Below are 19,686 nucleotides of genomic sequence, written 5' to 3' on the forward strand. Positions count from 1 at the left end.
GGAGAATGTATGCTGCCAGATTTTAAGACAGTGTGAAGCTACAGAAATCCTGATGGTAAAGGGATATACATACAGATTACTGGAACAGAATAGGGAGTCCGGGAATACACCCACACAGAGATGGTTAATTGATTTTCTACAACAGTCCAAACACAACCCAATGGGGAGAGGGTAGTCTTTTCAAGAAATGATGCTGGAATCACTAGGAATCTACATATAAAAAATGAACCTTGATCCATACCTCAAATCATATACAAAAATTAACTTGCAGGGGATGATGGACTTGAACACAATACCTAAAATTATAGAACTTCTAGAAGAAAAAAATAAAAGAAAATCTTTGTGATATTAAGGTAGGGAAAGATTTCTAGATAGGATACAAAAAACACTATCTATGAAAGAAAAATTGATATATTTGACCTCACCAAAATTCATAACATTCGCTCGTCTGAAGTTAGTGTTAAAAGAATGAAAAGACAAGCCACAGACCACAAAGAAATATTTACAAATCATGTATCATATAAAAGACTTGTATGTCAAACATTTAAAGAACTCTCAATGCTCCAGAAACAACAACTTGAAAGATACATGAAGAGCAAATATGCACATGAAAAAATAAAAATTAGGGGCACCTGGGTGGCTCAGTGGGTTAAGCCTCTGCCTTTGGCTCAGGTCATGATCTCAGGGTCCTGGGATCCAGCCCTGCGTCGGGCTCTCTGCTCAGCAGGGAGCCTGCTCCCCACCCCCCCGGCCTGCCTCACTGCCTACTTGTGATCTCTCTCTCCGTCAAATAAATAAATAAAATCTTAAAAAAAAAAAAAAAAGAAATCAATTTTAGGTACACACAAAAACCTGTGCATGAATGTCCGTAATAACTTTATTCTTAGTTGTACCAAACTGGAAACAAACCCATACATCTTCCAGCTGGTGAATGAACTGACTGGCTCCTGCTGCATCATGGCAGGCTATGAAGCATTAGAAAAGAAGGAACTATGGACACAGATAGCAACACAGACATATCGTCAAGCATTATGCTAATTGGAAGAAACCAGTCTCAAAAACCACACACTGTGTCACTCCAATCATGTGACATGAAGGTAAAATTATAGGCACAGAAAACAGATCAGTAATTGCCAGGGCTTCAGAAATGGGAGGGAGGACATGATAGCAAAGGGAATTTGAGGGGGATGAAATAAATCTTTTCTAAGTTAACGGTGGTGGTGGTTACACAAAGCTGGTCAGAACTCATACAACTGCACACTGATAATGTTGAGTTTCACTCTACGAAAATTATAAGTTAAGAATAAATGAGAAGAATTTATTAGCTGAGCATGTGCCCCTACTGATAGGTTTGGGAAAGGTGGTCAGTGTCCTGGTCAGTAATTAATGAAACTCAACTTCTGTTTAGACCTCAGAGATGTCCTTGCCTATAATTATGCTGACTGGAAAAGAAAACAAAGCAAGACACTAGAATCGGGAAGGGCTATTTTTAAACACAGGGTAAGTCTTTCAGTTTCTGACCTTCAGTCTCTAAACCTTTTCATTCAAATACTTAAGAGTAGTTTCAGAACACCAGTGTTTAGGAAGCATTTCTTCAGGGCCACCATCTGGTAAACTGTTACTGAACACCTTCAGATGTTGACCTTAAAAAGACCAACTTGACTTGTTTTTGTTTGTTTGTTTGTTTTGTTTTGTTTTTGATTTTTTGTTGTTGTTGTTGTTGTTGTTGTTTTGCTCGTCATGTTCTTCTTCTTATTGGTCTAAACCTTGAGTGGAATGCTAAGGACATTACACGTGTTATCTTCACAACTATGAACTATTACTCTTTACTCTATGAAGTGTTACAATCCCCATTTTATCTACGAGGACACTGAGGCAGAGAGAGGACCACTAATAAAGTTATACAGCTGTCAGGCAGAGAGACAAGGATTTCCACCCTGCTGTATCTGACTCTAAAGGCTCAAAATTGTGCTTCTCTGTGTTGATAGCTTCAAATTATTTTACATAGCTTAAATGTTTTTACAAGACATTCATTTAGTTAAGTAATTAATTCAAGATTTATTGAATGCCTACAATTGTTTTCAAAGATGTTGTTTTCTCTTTGTATTTTCACAAGAATGTGAAATGAGATTAAGCCTAAACAGAAAATGGGCCTTTGTTCCTCTTGCTGTAGGCGGGAAGGGGCTGGTGAGTTGAGCTTCAGTGCTTTAGACTTATTTCTGAAGAGGTGCCCAACACATACTTCTCATTGAAACGAGCGGTCTGCTTTATTCAGAGGTCATTGGGTGTCTGCCTGTGGCTGTGCTAAGGGTCAAGGCATCTACTGGTTGGGTATTCTTTGCTGTCTTCTGGGAATCTTCCTGAGTCTCAACAGCACACATTCAGCAAGGGAGGGAAGGTTTTCTCTTAACAGGTGCTTCGTCCTGGCTCAGACTTCTCTCCAGTGGCTTATGACCCAGTGGGCTGAAGGCCAAGGTGAATACTTAATATTAATGAACTGAATGTCTGTGCCTCCCCAAATTCATATGTGAAAGTCCTAAACCCCAACAGGTTGGCATTTGGTGGTGAGGTTTTGGGGGAGTTCATTAGGTTTAGATGAGATCATAAGGACGGGGACCGATGATGGGATTAATGTCCTTCTAAGAAGAGAAAGAGGGACTAGAGTCTCTGTTTCCCATATGGGGACACGGTGGGAAGGTGGCCATCTGTGTGCCAGGGAGAAGAGCCTCAACAGGAACCAAATCTGTAGCATCTTAATCTTGGACTTCCTAGCCTCCACATCTGTGAGAACCAAATGTCTGTTGTTATGGTATTTGGCTATAGGAGCCCAAGCAGACTGATGGTTTATCTTCCCCATATCCCGGAAGGGCAGGCTTTTGCTTGGACAGATCCGAGTGACCCATGGGGTCCACAGAAGGGTAGACAATCGTGGGAAGAAAAATTGTAGACCTAAGGGGCCTTAAGCTTTATAAACAATGAAGTGTATAGGAAAGTCCTCCTCTGGCAGCCAGCACTGTGACTTAGTTACCAGTTCTATGACAGATGGATAGAACTTGTCGAGCATTTACTATTACTAAGCACTTTATATGTGTGGTCTTACTCTCCCAACAACTGAAAAAAACATGACTGTTGTTGACATCATCATCGTCGTCATCATCATCATCATCATTATCATTGGTCCCAGGTTATAGATAAGAAAACTGAGGGCCAGAGAGGTAAGTAACTTGCCCAAGATCATGAGGTTGGCAAGTATTAGAAAGGGCATTGCAATCAGGCTTGAGTCAAAACTTTGAGTCCCTTACCACTAAACCAGAGCATACAAGATCTGTACCTTAGAATATAAAATCAGACCTAAGCACACCCCCTAGACCACAAAAGACAGAAAAGGTAACTGGCATATTCTGAAGACCTGCCACCCTTCAGGAACATCCTAAGTAATTTGTAGGTACGAGCTCACTTAATCCTCAGCACGATCTTTGGAGGTAGGCCTATTAGCATCATTATTTCCGTTTTGTAGATGAGAAAACTGAGGCCGAAGGACAGGTTTACCAGATAGAATGTAGGATGCCAGTTAAATTTCAATTGCAGATAGAACAATGAATAGTTTTTTAGAACAAGCATGCCCTAAATACTGTATGCATATTTGTTGTTTATTTGCAATTAATTTAACGGGGTACCCTGTAATTGCTGAATCTGAGAGCTCTACAGAGTGGGTCTCAGAACCAGAGCGTGGTAAATGCTGGGACAGGAGACCAATAGGGATTCAGAGCCTGTGTGCCATCTTACTGCAAAACCCCATGGCCTCTTAGTTAAAGGGTAGAACCAAGGGTAGCTCACGTGTCATGGAATCAACTCTAGGCAGTGACAGGCATCTATCTAGCTGATGGTGGAAGCAAGCTTTCTAGAAGTAGGCTAGAGAGAGGCAGACTGCCTTGCCAGCAGCTGACTTGGCAAAACCAGCTGTTATTTGGGGAAGCAGTGGAGAGTAGCGGGTTAGAGCTGGGACTCTGCAGTAAGATAGGCTTCTTTCCTAGTCTGGCTGCCTTTGCGCAAGCTGCAAAACTCCTCAAAATTCCTCAGGTCCTCCACTGGGCTCTCAGGTATGATTATTTTTCCTCATCTGCTTTTGTATCTCTTTCTTATATTAATCTGTGAGCCCCTTGGGGGTAGGCACTGGGCTTATCAGATATGTGATTATGAGCAGCATACAATCGGTGCTCCATAAATGCTTGTTTTTTTTAGGAGTTGGCCAACACTGGAAGGAACTTTGAGAAAAAGATAGCAGGGATGTGGGGGCACAAAGACTCCTCATTTTATGTCCTAGATTGAATGGTTTAAGTTTAAAATCTATGAAACAAATTGTTTGGTTTTTAAGTAAAACTTCTAAGGCAAAAGTGGGAGTTTTAGTCCTGCTTCTCAAATCATTTTCTATCACCTCAGGCCCCCATTAAGTAGAAAGACGGAAAAATTGACGTTCTCAGCAACTGTGCTCGAAAGGATATTACAGAATTTGCTATCAGCGCACATTTCTGACACATTGTGAGGTTCAAGTAGCTGATAAAAAGATTTCAGGTCATTATCCCATTTCCCTTTAGTTACTGCTACCCTGGTGGTCTCCTGCATTGTGACTTTGCTCACGCAGGAGGCTTACCCATTATAAGCTGTCAGCAAATCATCAGCTGTTCTGTTTCTTTAAAGGAAGATAATCAACATCCCCAGCAGCAAGGGGCCAAAGACCTCCCTGTTACTTTATCTCCCAATGAACTCTAGAAGGGCATACTTCATGCTAGGACCGTTGTTGAAAAGCATGGCTCACAGTGATAGGCAGAGACCATGTCCTGGTATTCCACTTATAGCTCTGGCTGAAATTGTCTCCCTGGGAAGCTGATGTGAATTAGGTTCCTCAGGTAAACTCAGCTTTATTTCTCAGTCAAAACCAAAAGGAACATGACTACAAGACCAATTTCAAGCCCATAGAAGTCTGTTATTTGCAACCTGAGCAGCGACCGGCAAAGAATGTACAACAGGAAAGAAAGAGATGTGGAAACATAAGTAATATATTATAAAAAAAAAATGGGCAGACAAGGGGAGATGGAGAGGAGAAGGGAGTTGAGGGAAACTGGAAGGGGAGGTGAACCATGAGAGACTATGGACTCTGAAAAACAATCTGAGGGTTTTGAAGGGGCGGGGGGGGGGTGTGGGAGGTTGGGGGAGGTGGTGGGTATTAGAGAGGGCACAGATTGCATGGAGCACTGGGTGTGGTGCAAAAATAATGAATACTGTTACGCTGAAAAGAAATAAAAAATTAAAAAAATGGGCAGAATTTGATGACATCGACCTCAAAAAGAAGAATCTAGACCATTTCCCTTTGAAATAATCAGATTGTTTTGGCGGCAATCCCGGTTCTGTATAACCCCTTTGCCCACATTCTTTTTCCATTACTTTGAGTTGTTTGCACAGATCAGTTAATGTTCATGGTGAAATCAAGAGAACTGGCATGTCCAAATTAAAAAAAAAAAAACAATTTCCCCTCACGTAAGCTATTAGTTGTTCAAATGTGATCATTTCAATGTTAAAAAATATGTTTGTGTGCTAATTAGCAAAGACTGTTGTCTGCTGATCTGATAAAGCAGGATGAGTTCTAATGAGGGAGAAACAAGTTAAATCTGGGTAGAAAGAACTTTCATATGTCAGGATGACATATTTTTTTTCACCCAAGTGAGGATCCATGCCTTATTCTTAATTTTAGAAGATGATGAGCAATTTTTTCTCATTGTGCTTTTTGGGTGTTTTCTAATTTTGTTTTTGTGGGGGGGGTATTGATCAGAGTTATTTTCTAATTGGAATGAGGCATTATTAAAACAATTTTAAAAGTAGCCCAGAGGTATCAAGTATGAATGTATTTGTTGATGCACTGGAAAGGAATTGGATACCACAATGGCCTTGGGAAGAAGGCCATTCCAAAGCTTGTACTTCCTTAAAAAGATGTATGGACACACGTCAGCAGCTCCAAAATGGCCTTATCCTTCCGGAAATGTAAAGTGATAGGCAAGATCTCACTTGTCATCACTACAAAATGTGAGAGGTGAAATATACAGCTAAGTAGAGCCTTTATCTCCTTCCTGAGCTAAAGGAAGGAAGCCTTTGGAGACATTTAGTATGTTTGGAAGATGAAGATAAAGGGACATGTCCTTTTGCTCTAACAAGAGGACAGCAGAAAGACTGTCCAATCCCTGCTTTCCACATACTTTGTTTCTCTGGCCTCCAGACCTAGCAGAAGGAAATGTTTGACCCTTCAAGGAATCGTGCACACTGGATCGCAGACAGGAGCCTTGCCCCATTCGTGCATAGCACATTGAGATGTCATGAGCCCACTGAAGGTTTTGAATCCTATTTGTCTTCTCATGATTTAGGAGTTACCCATATTTAAGAAGGACTCAAAGAGAAAATGTCACTTTATTTGGCTTTCACTGCCAAAGGTTTGTTTTGACTGTTATTCCCTTATTCATTTACTGCTAAAACATTTTTTTTAAAAGATTTTATTTATTTATTTGACAGACAGAGATCACAAGTAGGCAGAGAGGCAGGCAGAGAGAGATGGAGAAACAGGCTCCCCACCAAGCAGGAGCCCGATGTGGGACTTGATCCCAGGACCCCGGGATCATGACCTGAGCCGAAGGCAGAGGCCTTAACCCACTGAGCTACCCAGGGCGCCCACTGCTAAAACATTATTAAAGTGCTTTCTTGGTGTTACTCTGTCAAGTATTTTTCATCTACATGAATGTTTTAAAATCTAGGCTATGGTCTTGTAAAGTAGGACTTTGGACCCCCATCTGACCCTCCTCTAAGGAAGCTGAGGCATGGCAGGTAGTAACTTGCCCAATGTTGGGACTAGAGTCAAGCCTAAATATGGCTCTTTCCTCTCTCTGAGCTGTGGTCTGTTACCCCTGATGTTGCATGCACTGACTTTTGTTGCTATATCTTGGACAAAGCCTTTTCTTTTCTACAGGCTTCTGATCATTAACAGCATTGTGTTAGTTCTCATGGGTTAAAAAGAGAAAAGCAAATCTAAAAGTTTTTGAATTATATCAGCATGTCTACAAGAACTGGTTGTAATTGTGACCACATTTGGTGCTAAAAAAGTTTTTGAAATACGGAAGGGTGAGTTAATCTTTTGAATCCATTGTAACAAACTCAGAATCACACAGTGTCCACATGCTGGGGTAAAACTGAGGACAGAGAGGTCAATAGAGAGAAGGTCAGGATTTCGTGAACCCAAACCTTGACCTTTCCAGTGCAAGGAGCATAACCCGGTCATTGACTGGGACGGGTAAAGGGACTTGCCAATCAAACGAGAAGTTAGAAACACATTTGGAGGATTTCTCATTTCTTTCTTTTTCTCTTTCTTTCCTTTCTTTTTTTGATTTAACTTATTTATCCATTTGAGAGAGAGAGAGAGAGAGCACACAAGCAGGGGGGTTGCAGAGGGAGAGAAACTCAAGCAGACTCCATGCTGAGTGCATAGCCTGACATGGGGCTCGAGCTTATGACCTTGAGATCCTGTCCTGAGCTGAAATCGAATGTCAGATGCACAACTGAATGAATCACCCATGGGATGCATCTTTTTTCTTCTATAAGCTCTGCTCTGGCAGTGGGACAGAGTAGAAAGACAGCAGACTTTGGTGACAGGCATCCCTGAACTTGAACTTGCTTTATTATTTATCAAGCCAAAAGAAATTGGTAAGAGATAATCTTTAAATATCTGATCCCTCATAGGCAAAATGGAGATAAACATGTCTAGCTCAAAGATTTGTTTTAAGAATTGAATCAGATAGGGGCGCCTGGGTGGCTCAGTGGGTTAAGCCACTGCCTTCGGCTCGGGTCATGATCTCGGGGTCCTGGGATCGAGTCCCACTTCGGGCTCTCTGCTCAGCGGCGAGCCTGCTTCCTCCTCTCTCTCTCTCTGCCTGCCTCTCTGCCTACTTGTGATCTCTCTCTGTCAAAAAATGAATAAAATCTTAAAAAAAAAAAAAGAATTGAATCAGATAATATAAGCCAAGTATCTCTTTGGTACTGCGTGTTAGCAATGTTGAATAAGTGGAAGCTATTATTTATTTAATCATTAGTTCAAAAAACACACAACAGCAGGTTTCAACATTGTATGTACAAGAAAGTTTTGACTGTTTAGAAGCCATTTGAAAAAAAAAAAAGATCAGGGAAATAAGCCAAACAATTTAGGATTTCCTATGTGTGACTGAAAGAAGTCAGTGTTTTTTCTGTCTTTATGTCTGTCTAAATTTTACGGGCTGTGTGCCCTTTGCCTGTATTATTTTAATTAAAAAAAAAAGCAAAAGAGAACTAATCTCTCCCCTTAAGTGGATTCTTTGAAAAACAAAACAAAACAACTTTTCTTTATTTATTTGAGAGAGACAGAGAGAGATTCTGGGGTAGGGGTGCAAAGGGAGAGAGAATCTTAAGCAGACTGAGTGAGCAGCCTGACACAGGGCTCGATCTCACCACCCTGAGCTGCAACTAAGTCAGATGCTCAACCTACTGATCCACCCGTGTGCCCTTCCCTTTAAGTGGATTCTTTTTTTTTTTTTTAAGGATTTTATTTATTTATTTGACAGAGAGAGAGAGAGATCACAAGTAGACAGAGAGGCAGGCAGAGGGGGAGGGAGAAGCAGGGTCTCTGCTGAGCAGAGAGCCCGATGCGGGGCTCCATCCCAGGACCCTGGGACCATGACCCGAGCTGAAGGCAAAGGCTTTAACCCACTGAGCCACCCAGGTTCCCCTTTAAGTGGATTCTTAAGGATATGTTTCATTATATCTAGAAAATAGGAAACAAATGGACAATGCATGAATTAAAATGCTTGACTTCTTTACTCTCCAAGGGAAAAAAGTGATCTCACATAATTTGCATATCATAGCAAGGACTCAGCCACTATTCGAATGTTTAATCTTTAATCATGATAGAGGTTCAATTTTAGCTGACAAATGCTGGGCTCGACCATAGAAATCTAACTATATAACATCTTTGTCTTTCTTACAGTGGAACTAGTCATCATAGAATTTGGTATTCCATCCTAAAGACTAGAGTTTTAGTAGATTTAACGATTATCTGTGTTGCCAAACAGTAACTAAGGTCTTTGAGATACTATAATAAAATTTCTTCTTAAAGAAAATTGTTTTCGGGGTTGTAGTATCCCAGCATTCTTACATCCTTTCTAGGGTCCCTTATCTTTTTTATAAAAATGGACATCCTTTCAATTGTCCCTTTTTCTGACTTGTAAGGACATTTTGTAAAGCGAGACCTCCAATTGGAGGAAAGCAGATTTGTTTATAAAAGCTGACAGAGCAAGAAAGACTTTTCTACATATAGACTGAAATGGAACTTTCTAGAAAAAGGTGCTGACACTCTCCTTTTATCGGACTTCCTTCCTTTCCATTTTCTGTGAAATGGGACATCGAGAATCAAGTATCAAAGTCCAAGAAAAGCTCTATGCCACTTACCCATGCAGTCTGGGCCCCAGTGGCCTGGACAGCACTGAGGCTGGACATAGTCCTTTCTACAGATATGGCGGCATCCAGGAAGAGACAGCGAGTACTTCCTGATCTCAAAGATGTACCTTGGGGGGGAAGGAGAAGACATAAACCTGTTATCAGCACAATGCAGTTCACTCTGGGCAGTGGGATTAGCCCGGATTTTTACTTAGGTCTTTCTTTAGACTTGCCTATATTAAAACAAACAAACAAACATATAAACAAAGATTGAATTCATTTTTTTATTTAGGGAGAACAAAACTTAATCATGATTTACCTTTAATTGTACAAAATGGATGAAAAAATCAGAACGCAATGCAAATGAAGGTAGAATATCTACAGTGACGTCAGAAGTGAGGTTAGTAGATCGGAAATAGTGTTAGGTTCTAGGCATATGCTAGAGGCGCACCTCACACTTGTTGCCACCAATGCAAGAAGGAAAAGATCATGAGTTCTGTGATGCATGGGATCCCTAGATTTAAAATGAACCAACTGCTTAGGTTTAGCATTTTTTTTTTTCAGATACTGTAGATGTAGACTTGTGAGAGGCGGTGTAATATAATGGACAAGATTTGCCACCGTGTCCTCAAGGGAGATGTAGTGATGAATTTCTTAAAACAGTTTGTATACCATCTGAGGTACTGATCTGGAGCAGCAATTCTGTGGAGGCTAAATACCATTGGGAATCTCCATATGGATGACTTATTCCAGGTTTTGGCTTTAGTATATCCAGAGACAATCCTCCAGAATATCATTTCTTTCAACTAGACTGTTAAGAATAGTGTGATGGTGAGTTCAAGGTTGTACTTCTTTTTTATTTTTTAATTTATCATTATTTTTCTTTATTTTAATTAATTTATTATTATTTTTTAAAAATCAAGGTTGTACTTCTAATCCAGTCCCTGAGCTACTGGCTTTATGGACAGTCAAGCTGAAGACAGAGGTGACAATTCCTCTGGAAGCTTGAGAATACTGGCAGGGACATCTCTTCACAAAGACGGGAAAAGGGGGAGCCAAGGGCACAACCAAACTTCCCCTTAAGAACCAACCTTTGGGGGGGGCACCTACGTGGCTCAGTGGGTTAAAGCCTCTGCCTTTGGCTCAGGTCATGATCTCAGGGTCCTGGGATCGAGCCCTGCATTGGGCTCTCTGCTCATCAGGAAGCCTGCTTCCCTTCCTCTCTCTCTGCCTGCCTCTCTGCCTACTTGTGATCTCTGTCTATCAAATAAATAAATAAAATCTTTAAAAAAGAAACAAAGAACCAACCTTGGATTTATTTCAGCATAAATGAACGACAGATCCAAATCTTCAATTCTAAAACAGAGAGCAATAATCTTATCGTGTGTGTGTGTGTGTGTTGGAAGGTGATGATAAGGTGGGAAGGATATAACCAAGTGTCCACTTTGCTATGAAAAAAGTAGCCAATATAAGAAAGTCCTCAATGAAGTCACCACATAATTTGAACCTTGAACCCTACATCTTTCTATATACTTTTAAAGAGAATCTGGTCACAGATGTGTGCCCAGTTTGGTACCCGAATGGTCAACTGTCGCATATATTTGCTAATTCTAGGTCACTTCGTATTTGGAACCTTTTGTTAAAACTGATGACTTTGGTTTTAGAATATATCATGATCACATTAAGCAAACATGAATTTGAAATAGTGTTTAGTTTTTATTTTGTAAAAGTAAAAAATAATACTAATGAATTAAGAATGAACTGATTGAGAGATGTCTAATGTCTAAATTAGTAGACTGAGTAATAAAACATTGTTTACATTTGAGTTGTATGATTGCTTCCATTAGCAGGAAAGTGAAAATGCTCGTCATCCTTTGTGAGGCTTAGCCTTGAATTATCAAAGTTTTGAATCATAAGAGGATTTCAGGAATGCACTGTTCCCATAAAATGCACAAAGCTGTAATTCCTTTGTCTTCCCTCTTCAGGTTCTAATCGGTTTCGGGATCCATAGCTAGTTGGTAAGAGGACTGTCAGACCCATGGCATTTTAGTTCATGCTCTGACTAGCACCCTCTCCAAACGAAACAAAACCCATATTTTCAAAATAAAGATGATCAAGATGAAGGGAGAATGTTTATATGCAAGGCAATATGGTTAATTTTTTGTTAAAATGTGAATCAATAATATATTTTTTAGGTTCAAGATTGTAAATTGTGAGTAGACTGAATGTAGTCTTAGAATAAGGGAAAATTATGGAAATGCTTTGTAGTTTTTGAGATGGGAAGTTTCAATCTGGATTAGCAATCCCTTAAATTTCAAGACCCGAGCACATTTATTTTCTTGTGAATACCTGCAATCTCGAACACCCACGGAGCCATTGGTAACCTTGGTGTAACCATCTGGGCATTGAATTCCCAAGTTCACTGAGCAAGACTGGCACTCAGTTCTAATTGTAAGCAGAGATTTCTTATCACATCTTTTTGCCTGTGAAAACATAAAAAAATAAAAAAATCAAGTCCCATTGGCAGAGCCTTGGTTGGTCATTCTTCCCCATTGGCCTTAAGTCTGTGGAATGACAGGGATGGTAACAAGGGTGATTGGTAATGACCAACTAGTTACTTTCAACCTCATTTAGAAAGAGTGTTGGGATCAACAAGCAATGTCTGCCATGGCTGTGGGTAGGAAGGAGGCTGCTTGTACCTGTTGTCTACCCTTGATCTAAAGCAAGGTAACATCATTACATTCAGCAAAGCAAGGTAACATGATTACACACACATGCCCAAATGGGAAACCTGAAATATATTATAGAGTATAATTTTAAATTGGTTATTTAGGGTCCATTCGTTGTAGATCAACAGGTCTCAAGAATATTCTTTCAGCACTGGTTCTCTGGAAATAGTCTAGCCTGGGCACTAAATGCCATGAAGCATATAATTTCTGCTCCAAAGATGTTTGTAATCTTTTGATTATAGTTCAGCTAGAATATGGGCTCCAGGAGGCAGTGATCCTTTTCTCTTTTGTCTTGAAGTATACCCTAAGCACCTAGACCAGTGTCTGACACATAGTAGTGTTTAGTAAATATTTGTTGATTGAATGAATGAGTTGTAGGAAATTCAAAAGTCTCCCTAGAAACTGTTGCTTAGCAACATTAGGCAGTCGAGAATCAGAGGCTAAAATGAAGGATGCAGACCCACTTTGACCCTGTTTTCAGGATCCCTCATTGTCCATGAGGTCGATGCTGGTCCTCCCGAACAGATTTGGTCCCCTCTTTCCAGTCTCCCTCATTTTTCCGTCAAGTTTAAGAAGCAGCTTCATACAATGAAGAGAGACTCCGTCTGGGAGTTAAAAGACCTAAGCTTGGAATCAAGCACTGTATCTTGCTAACTGTACAGTCTTAAATGAATTCCCTAACCTTTGCCACTGCAATGGGGAGGTGTTGGTCACCACTCTCCAGGTTCCTGAGACCTTTAAATGAAATAACACATGCAAATTGCCTGGCCCAGGATCTGGAAGGTCATAGGCAGTAAATGCTAGTTCTTGTGATGCTTCTCCATCCCCACCTGTTTTGTTTATTGCCTTTCCTGATAGGAATGTGCGTCCCTCCCCTCCTGGCTTCACCCTTCAAGGCCCTGTGGAACAATGCCACTTCCACAAAACCATACACCCCTCTCTTCCTTTTCTCAACTTCTACTCTTCATGTGTTTGGCCACTGGAAAACCTATTGTTGTCTTCGCTTTCCATTTAAAAACCCCTTGTGGGAGGGGACCGTGTCTCTTCCTTCTTACTTACTCTTATCCCCAAACTCCTTCTTACTTAATTCTTGTCCCCAAACAGCACAAGCTCAGCACTAGGTAGGGATGGTGGGAACATTATAATTACTTCTGAGTTTACTGAAATGGATAAAGGCTGCACAAGAAGAAATCTTATTTTTACAGGGAAATTTACAGTTATACATACTTCCAAGGGCATCATCTTATTTGATCTTGACCATGCTGAAGATAAGGAGGGCAGGTTTCATCATGCCTATTCTAGGGGGGGGAGAAAACCAAAGGAAGAGGAGGTTCAGTGACCCTGCCAAGGTCACACTGTAGGTTACTGGTTTTTGGATTCCCTGATTAGCTATTCCTCCTCCTTGCACGCTCTACAGAGGCATATAGAAAAAAAAATTCTGTTTGTATGGGCAGCTTTCATTTGGTGATCTTTATGAACCAAAATATCTCTGGAATTTTCTTTCTGGAATAATAATAAAAGCCACCCTTAGCTAGAGTTTGAATCAACTCCCTTTAATGGTTCATGGAACCTTCAGATTTTTAAAAGCAGGATTTTCTTTATATTAGGTTTTCCCATTTAGATAAGTGTATGGAAGGACATTACTTTTTCTTTTCTTGCTTAAAAGCCCAGATTTAAGAGTCTCTTTTCAAGAAATCTCTTGCTTCCAAGTTGTCTTGTTCAAATGAAATGGGTCATTTTATCTCTCTTACGGTTTCCTCTGAAAAGTAAACTCAGCCCTAAACACCAGTCGAAGGACGCCTGGGTGGCTCAGTGCGTTAAGCCGCTGCCTTCAGCTCAGGTCATGATCCCGGAGTCCTGGGATCAAGTCCCGCATCGGGCTCCTTGCTCAGTGGGGAGCCTGCTTCTCTCTCTGCCTCTGCCTGCCGCTCTGCCTCCTTGTGTTCTCTCTCTCTCTCTCTGACAAATAAATAAATAAAATCTATAAAAAAAAAAACCACACACACCGTTTGAGGCCTGATTTCCACACTAAAGCAGGCACTTGTTGAAGCTGCTGGTGGTGGCAATGAGGAGCATGATTATTCTGGCTGTGGAGCACGGTTGGGGGAGAAAGGGAAGTTTTGAGAGAGACTGTCTATTTTGCTCAAGCTGGAACATCTAGTCGGCTGTGGAGCATGGGGACTGGTCCTCAGAAATATTTGTTAAACGAACGAGGGCCACTGGTCCAGCTCGCCACACTCAAACCTCTGAGCTGAAACACTGGACGGTGACGCTATCTTCCAGTGTTTCCGTGAAAAGCATCATCCGAGCACTGCCAACTGGCATCAAGTCGGCACCGATAAAAATTCGCCTGGTACACATGTAATGTCATGTTAAAGTTTTATGATGAATCGAGCAGAAATCATGCCTTGCACACTGCATCTTAGAATCAACAGACTGCCTTGCTCATACCCCTGGTTTAGGCTGACCTTGCTGTACTTCTGATACCCGACATGCTCTATTAGCACATGTGAGCCTGCTCAAGACACTGGCATGTCGGTGTCCTTCATGGGAGCTGCCGGCAAGACTGCCCTGGGTACTTCTAGGACAACTTGTGGAAAATAGAAGGGATGAGTTCCCGAGCCATTCTGGAATACTGCGTTTCTCAAGCAGACTTCACTCCACCTGGAATTCCCCAGAACACCTCTCTATTCATCTCTCTTCAACCACTGTTATCTCCTATATTCAAAACGACACAACGATAAGACTATTAAAACAAAGGAAAACAAACAAACAACTCCTCCCCCCAACCCCAGGATACCAACATCAGCAGCAGGAACGTTAGCATTAAATCAGAGCTCCTAGCAAGTGTGGTTTAAGAATAGAACCAATTGAATGAGCACGCCTTCAGAGCGATTGCGCACCACCATTAGGATCAGATTCCCCACTGGCTTTCACCTTATTGTATAAAGTCCAGAATGTACTCTTTACCCATGGCAACAGAGGGAAGCAAAAAACTTGGAACACACTAGGAACCTGAAAAATAACAAACTTACAAGTGTCATCTTACCTGGTCTGTAGTTTCAGGCGGGGAGCAGGAATTGTGTACAACAAATCCAAGAAGAAAAAGTATGAGATTTTGTAGCATGGTGAGAGCCTGTTTGCTCCTTCTGATGCCAGGCACTTGTCAGAAGTACTCGGCTATTCTCTTGTAGTCTAATGAACTCCTAGTGAATTCTCTTTCATTTCAGTGTTTGCTTTTAAACTCTTTCCCCCCTTTTTCCTGAAATGAAGCCGATGATATGTGAGAACTGCCTCAAGACAGGAAAAGTGGCAAATCCAGGGGTCGTGATGAAATCGGTCACTCTCAACTCTATATATGTCTTGGTTGAATGACAGGATATCCTGAAGAGGCTGAGGCGGAGACACGTTCTGGAATTTTTGTGCCTTATGAAACTCCCAAGAACAAGCTCCTGCCTCCTTCTGCTCTGCCTATCCCAGTTCTGGTCCTGCCTCCTCCTGGACCCACAGCCCCGCCAACATGTATATGACCACACCATGGAAAACTGAAGTCCTGTGTCCCAGAATCCTAAGTCCCAACCTTGCTGCCAGGCAGTATTTGTGGGAGTACACCTAAGCGGGAATGATCCCACAGAGGGAATGTTGCAGAAACTCAGGGCCTTGACTTGTGAGAGAGTGGTGGCCTCGCTTGGCATGGCTGGCAAGCTTTACTGCAAAAACATGTCTCTTTGCAGTTGCCAACAGTTGGGGTTTCAACTCATCTTTTCCCCTCTTCCATGTCATGTCCTGACAAATGACCGAGTCTGTAGGTCTCATCTTCCCTTTCAAGGCCCAGCTCAAATGTCACCTCTTACAGGAAGTCTTCCTGTCCTGCCCCTCAATACTGCCTTGGAAACTCTCCTGGCATTTTGCACATAATACTACAAAAGCCCAGTCCAGTCTGTCACAGCCCATGTGTCTGTATGGCTATATCGTATACCCAGTTGTGAATTCCTTGAGGATGAGGACAAGCCTTCATACATGTATAGGCAAACCTATACATCTGAGAGCCTAGGGCAGAGACTTGCATTTGGAAAATAATAAAAACAAATAGTAACAGTCAACATTTGTTGAAAACTTACTATATGCTAGTCACTATGCTAGACTTCTCCATGGATTACCTTTTTTAATACTCACAGTTCTTGGTGAAACAGGATTATTTCCCCTACTTTATAGATAAGTAAATGAAGTCAGAGAGGTTTGGCAACTTTTCTAAGGTCACACAGCTAGTAGGTGGGCATCCAGTTTTCAAACTGTGACCGTAGAGGCAGTACTGTTAACCACTACCCTCTATTGCCTAAAACAATAACTATTTAATGCAAAAACAGGTGGGAGGTGGTGCTCCAGTTTCATTGACCTGATGGAAAAGTGTCAGGCTCAGAATCAGAAAGGATATAGTCTGGGCTTATCAACAAGATAGGAGATGAGTCTCCTGACTTAACAGAGAGACTCATGTGTTACAGACACTAGTTTTGGTTGAATGCCTCTTCTCCCCCTGAAGTCTTTCTCTTTGAATTTTGGAAACAGTGTTACATTATGTGGGTCAGGAATCCAACAAACTTCCAAACTTCCTGTATAGACAGGCTCTTCAGAGTCTAACCCAGAGGTCTCGATGGAAGATGCCAGAGGAAGAAGTTCTTATAATCCCTTGGTTCAGGGCGTTTCAGTCCTGGTTTAGGAACTTGGAGGAGTTTAGAAGAAATTCCCAATGTCAGACCCTTGTCCAGAACAATCAAATCAGAACTTCTGGGTGTGGGGCTCAGAACAAATAGTTTTCAAATCTTCCTGGGTGAAGCTGCTTGCTTGGGACTATTGCTTGAGGAAAACTGAACAATTATTGATGAAGCCAATGAGATCTTGAGATTTATCTGTCATAGAAGGGGTGTTGCCTTCATTTTCTTTTATACCAGGGAAAGAGGTTGAAAACTTCTTTCTGATTCTTTTCTCTCTGAAGGACATAAATAAATATCTGGGGCTTGGAATGGCTAGGTCCCTGGGGAGATAATAAAATGAACCCATACTTGCATTTCCTAAAATCCCTATGCTACATTAATTAGTTGCATTAAAAAATACATATAACGTACCCAGCTTTGTTTAGAAATTGTCTGAATAGTTTTATTAATTAATTTTATTTCTGTTACGCTCATTTGATTGTTACAAACAGAGGTTCTTCAAGTTATTTCAAACCCCTACCACCACCTGTCCCTGCAACTAACAAGCAAAGTGCTCAGAATGGTGCCAACACATAGGGTGTTCCATTACGCTTAACCATTATTATTTTATTGTTAAAATATGCCAGTGTCATAGACAGTAGCTACACAGATCTCCACCCTTCTCCCAGGGCAGTTCCGAACTGGGTCTGGATTTCCTCTGTCCTGAGTCACCCCAGTTCTGTTGAGCAGTGTGTTGTGTTCCCCCTTAGTGGGGAGTGTCTACTTTCTCAACTGCCATCCATATTCCCTTTTTGGCAGATTGTTGTAATCTCAGTCTCTAACCATTGAGAATTGGTTTGAGACAAGGGTTTTTAATCAGCAAACTTTGCTCTCTTCCAGTATCCCCTACCGTGCTGCTGTCACTTACTCTAGATGCAAAAGTTGCTTTCCTTCAAGCACCATCCTTCTGCATTCTCACAGCTTCCTGCTTGGTCCTCCTGGATTAGCACACGTGTCCTTTGTTCCTGTCATCTGTTCTCAGTGTGGTACCTCGAGAGGGGCTGGTTGCCTCTTGAGTGAGAAGATTCATGGCTGGATTGGAATCTGCAGTTTTCCCATATTGGGAAATGCAGAAGATGAGCTGAGACCCTTCCTGGGTGACAGTGTCCTCTGTGACCCCAGGATTCTAGGTTGTTAGAATCTTGTTAGCTCTCTTCTCTACATCATGCTTGCTACTGAGATTTCAGTCCTTGGTCACTTTGAGTAATAAAGCATTTCATGTCTGCATGCCAAGAAGGGGGTCATCACCTTCACACATCATCGTCTCTGTCATCACCATCCTCCTCCTCTGCATCATAAACCCAAGCACAGCTTTTATATGGGCCAGGTATTTTGAAAAATATTTAGCTCAATTTACTTAATCTTCCCATGAGTCTATGACATCCGTATTATCATTATCTTATCACCACCCCCACTTTACAGATGAGACTGAGGCAGAGAGAGGTTGAGTAGCTTGTCTAAGGTCACAAGGCTAGTAAGTGGCGGAACAGGGATTTGAACCTAGGTAGTATGGAGTCAGAGGCTGATGCTGAGGCATTCACGTGACATGATTTTGTTCTTGAATCTTGAGCAAGGTTCTTATGGACCTTGTGAGGTGGCCAATGGAGCAAAAGTTAATGCTTCTGAAGTAGGACAAACCTAGCAGTTTATATGGGGATCTATTGTATTTTTTTGCTTTTCTGGAAAAAAGGGCAGAAATAGGGGATTTAAGGTTGATTTTCTGGTTAGAATTCAGGTTTCATTCTCTCAGCAGTTTTTGCTAGATGGAAGAAGAAAATGATCGCAGGGTAGCAGCTGGGTTTTGATCTTTCTTGAGTATCAGTCTAGAAAATTGAAACTGTTGCTTCACATACTTTCACAAATCAAACAGCTCCTAGAATTTTTCCCCTTTCTGAATTTTTACTTTGGGAAGTAAAGATTTAGAAAAAGGAAGAATAATCATATGTCCCTGAAAACTTCCAGTAGGAGAAATCAGTGAGAACTCTTTGGAAATGCTTCCTATCCCAACTGGACAGAGTCCTCTCTGTCCGTGTGGTCCTTGATAAATTTAGATTTAAATTTAGATATTGACCAACGTGGAGCAAATAAGACTAACAAAACAGGCTTTCAAAATCTTGGTTCACAGTATTAAATCTCAGTTTTATCATTAAAGATAATGTCTTGGTAGGAGAGATGGATTTCTCTGCCTGAGCATGTGGTTTTCATGTAGAGTAAGAATTTTCAACAGAATCTAGTTTTATTAAACAAATAGTTTGGGGTTCCATTCACCTGGATGTTTTTTGTGTGGGTGTGTCTATGTATTCATTGGGCAGAATTTTTGGCACCCACAGCATCTTGGCCAGCATACAAAATACTTCCTTCTCTCCTTTACATCTTATTGTAACATTGAAACAATTCAATAGCTATTTATATTCCAAATATATAAATGATTAAAAAGGAACTCATGTTTGTCTTCATTTAAAAAAAAAAATCTCTTTTTTGTACTGATCTGCTGAGCAATAATGAATTCTTTTTCCTTTGTCCTTCTCCCTTCCCTGCCTTAGGGAAGAACATCTTGTGTTTTTATGGATCAAAAGACTTCAGTTAAGCTGGGAGTAGTCTATAATTTTTAAATCATGTTTTGAAATAACTTCTGTTTAAAAAATCTTCAAGTGAAAGTCTAAATATTTTATTTGGCTTGATTTATATAGAGATAGCTATCCCAA

At 41.0% G+C, this 19,686-nt stretch overlaps 1 protein-coding gene across 1 annotated transcript in view; it reads right to left on the reverse strand.

The window, feature by feature from the left end:
* The window catches only part of STAB2 (stabilin 2), a 163,749-nt gene extending 148,205 nt beyond the window's left edge, over positions 1-15,544 (reverse strand). The window contains exons 1-3 of the mRNA XM_004742997.3: positions 15,280-15,544; positions 11,851-11,984; positions 9,514-9,629 (exon numbers count right to left, since the gene is read on the reverse strand). Coding sequence (XP_004743054.1) covers positions 9,514-9,629; positions 11,851-11,984; positions 15,280-15,357 — 328 coding nt within the window. The 5' untranslated portion in view covers positions 15,358-15,544. The remainder of the gene's footprint in view (positions 1-9,513; positions 9,630-11,850; positions 11,985-15,279) is intronic.
* Between the last annotated feature and the right edge of the window lie 4,142 nt (positions 15,545-19,686).

Source organism: Mustela putorius, unplaced genomic scaffold (assembly GCF_011764305.1).
Source record: "Mustela putorius furo isolate JIRA1106 unplaced genomic scaffold, ASM1176430v1.1 tig00000788_pilon_pilon_pilon, whole genome shotgun sequence".
NCBI classification, from domain to species: Eukaryota; Metazoa; Chordata; class Mammalia; order Carnivora; family Mustelidae; genus Mustela; species Mustela putorius.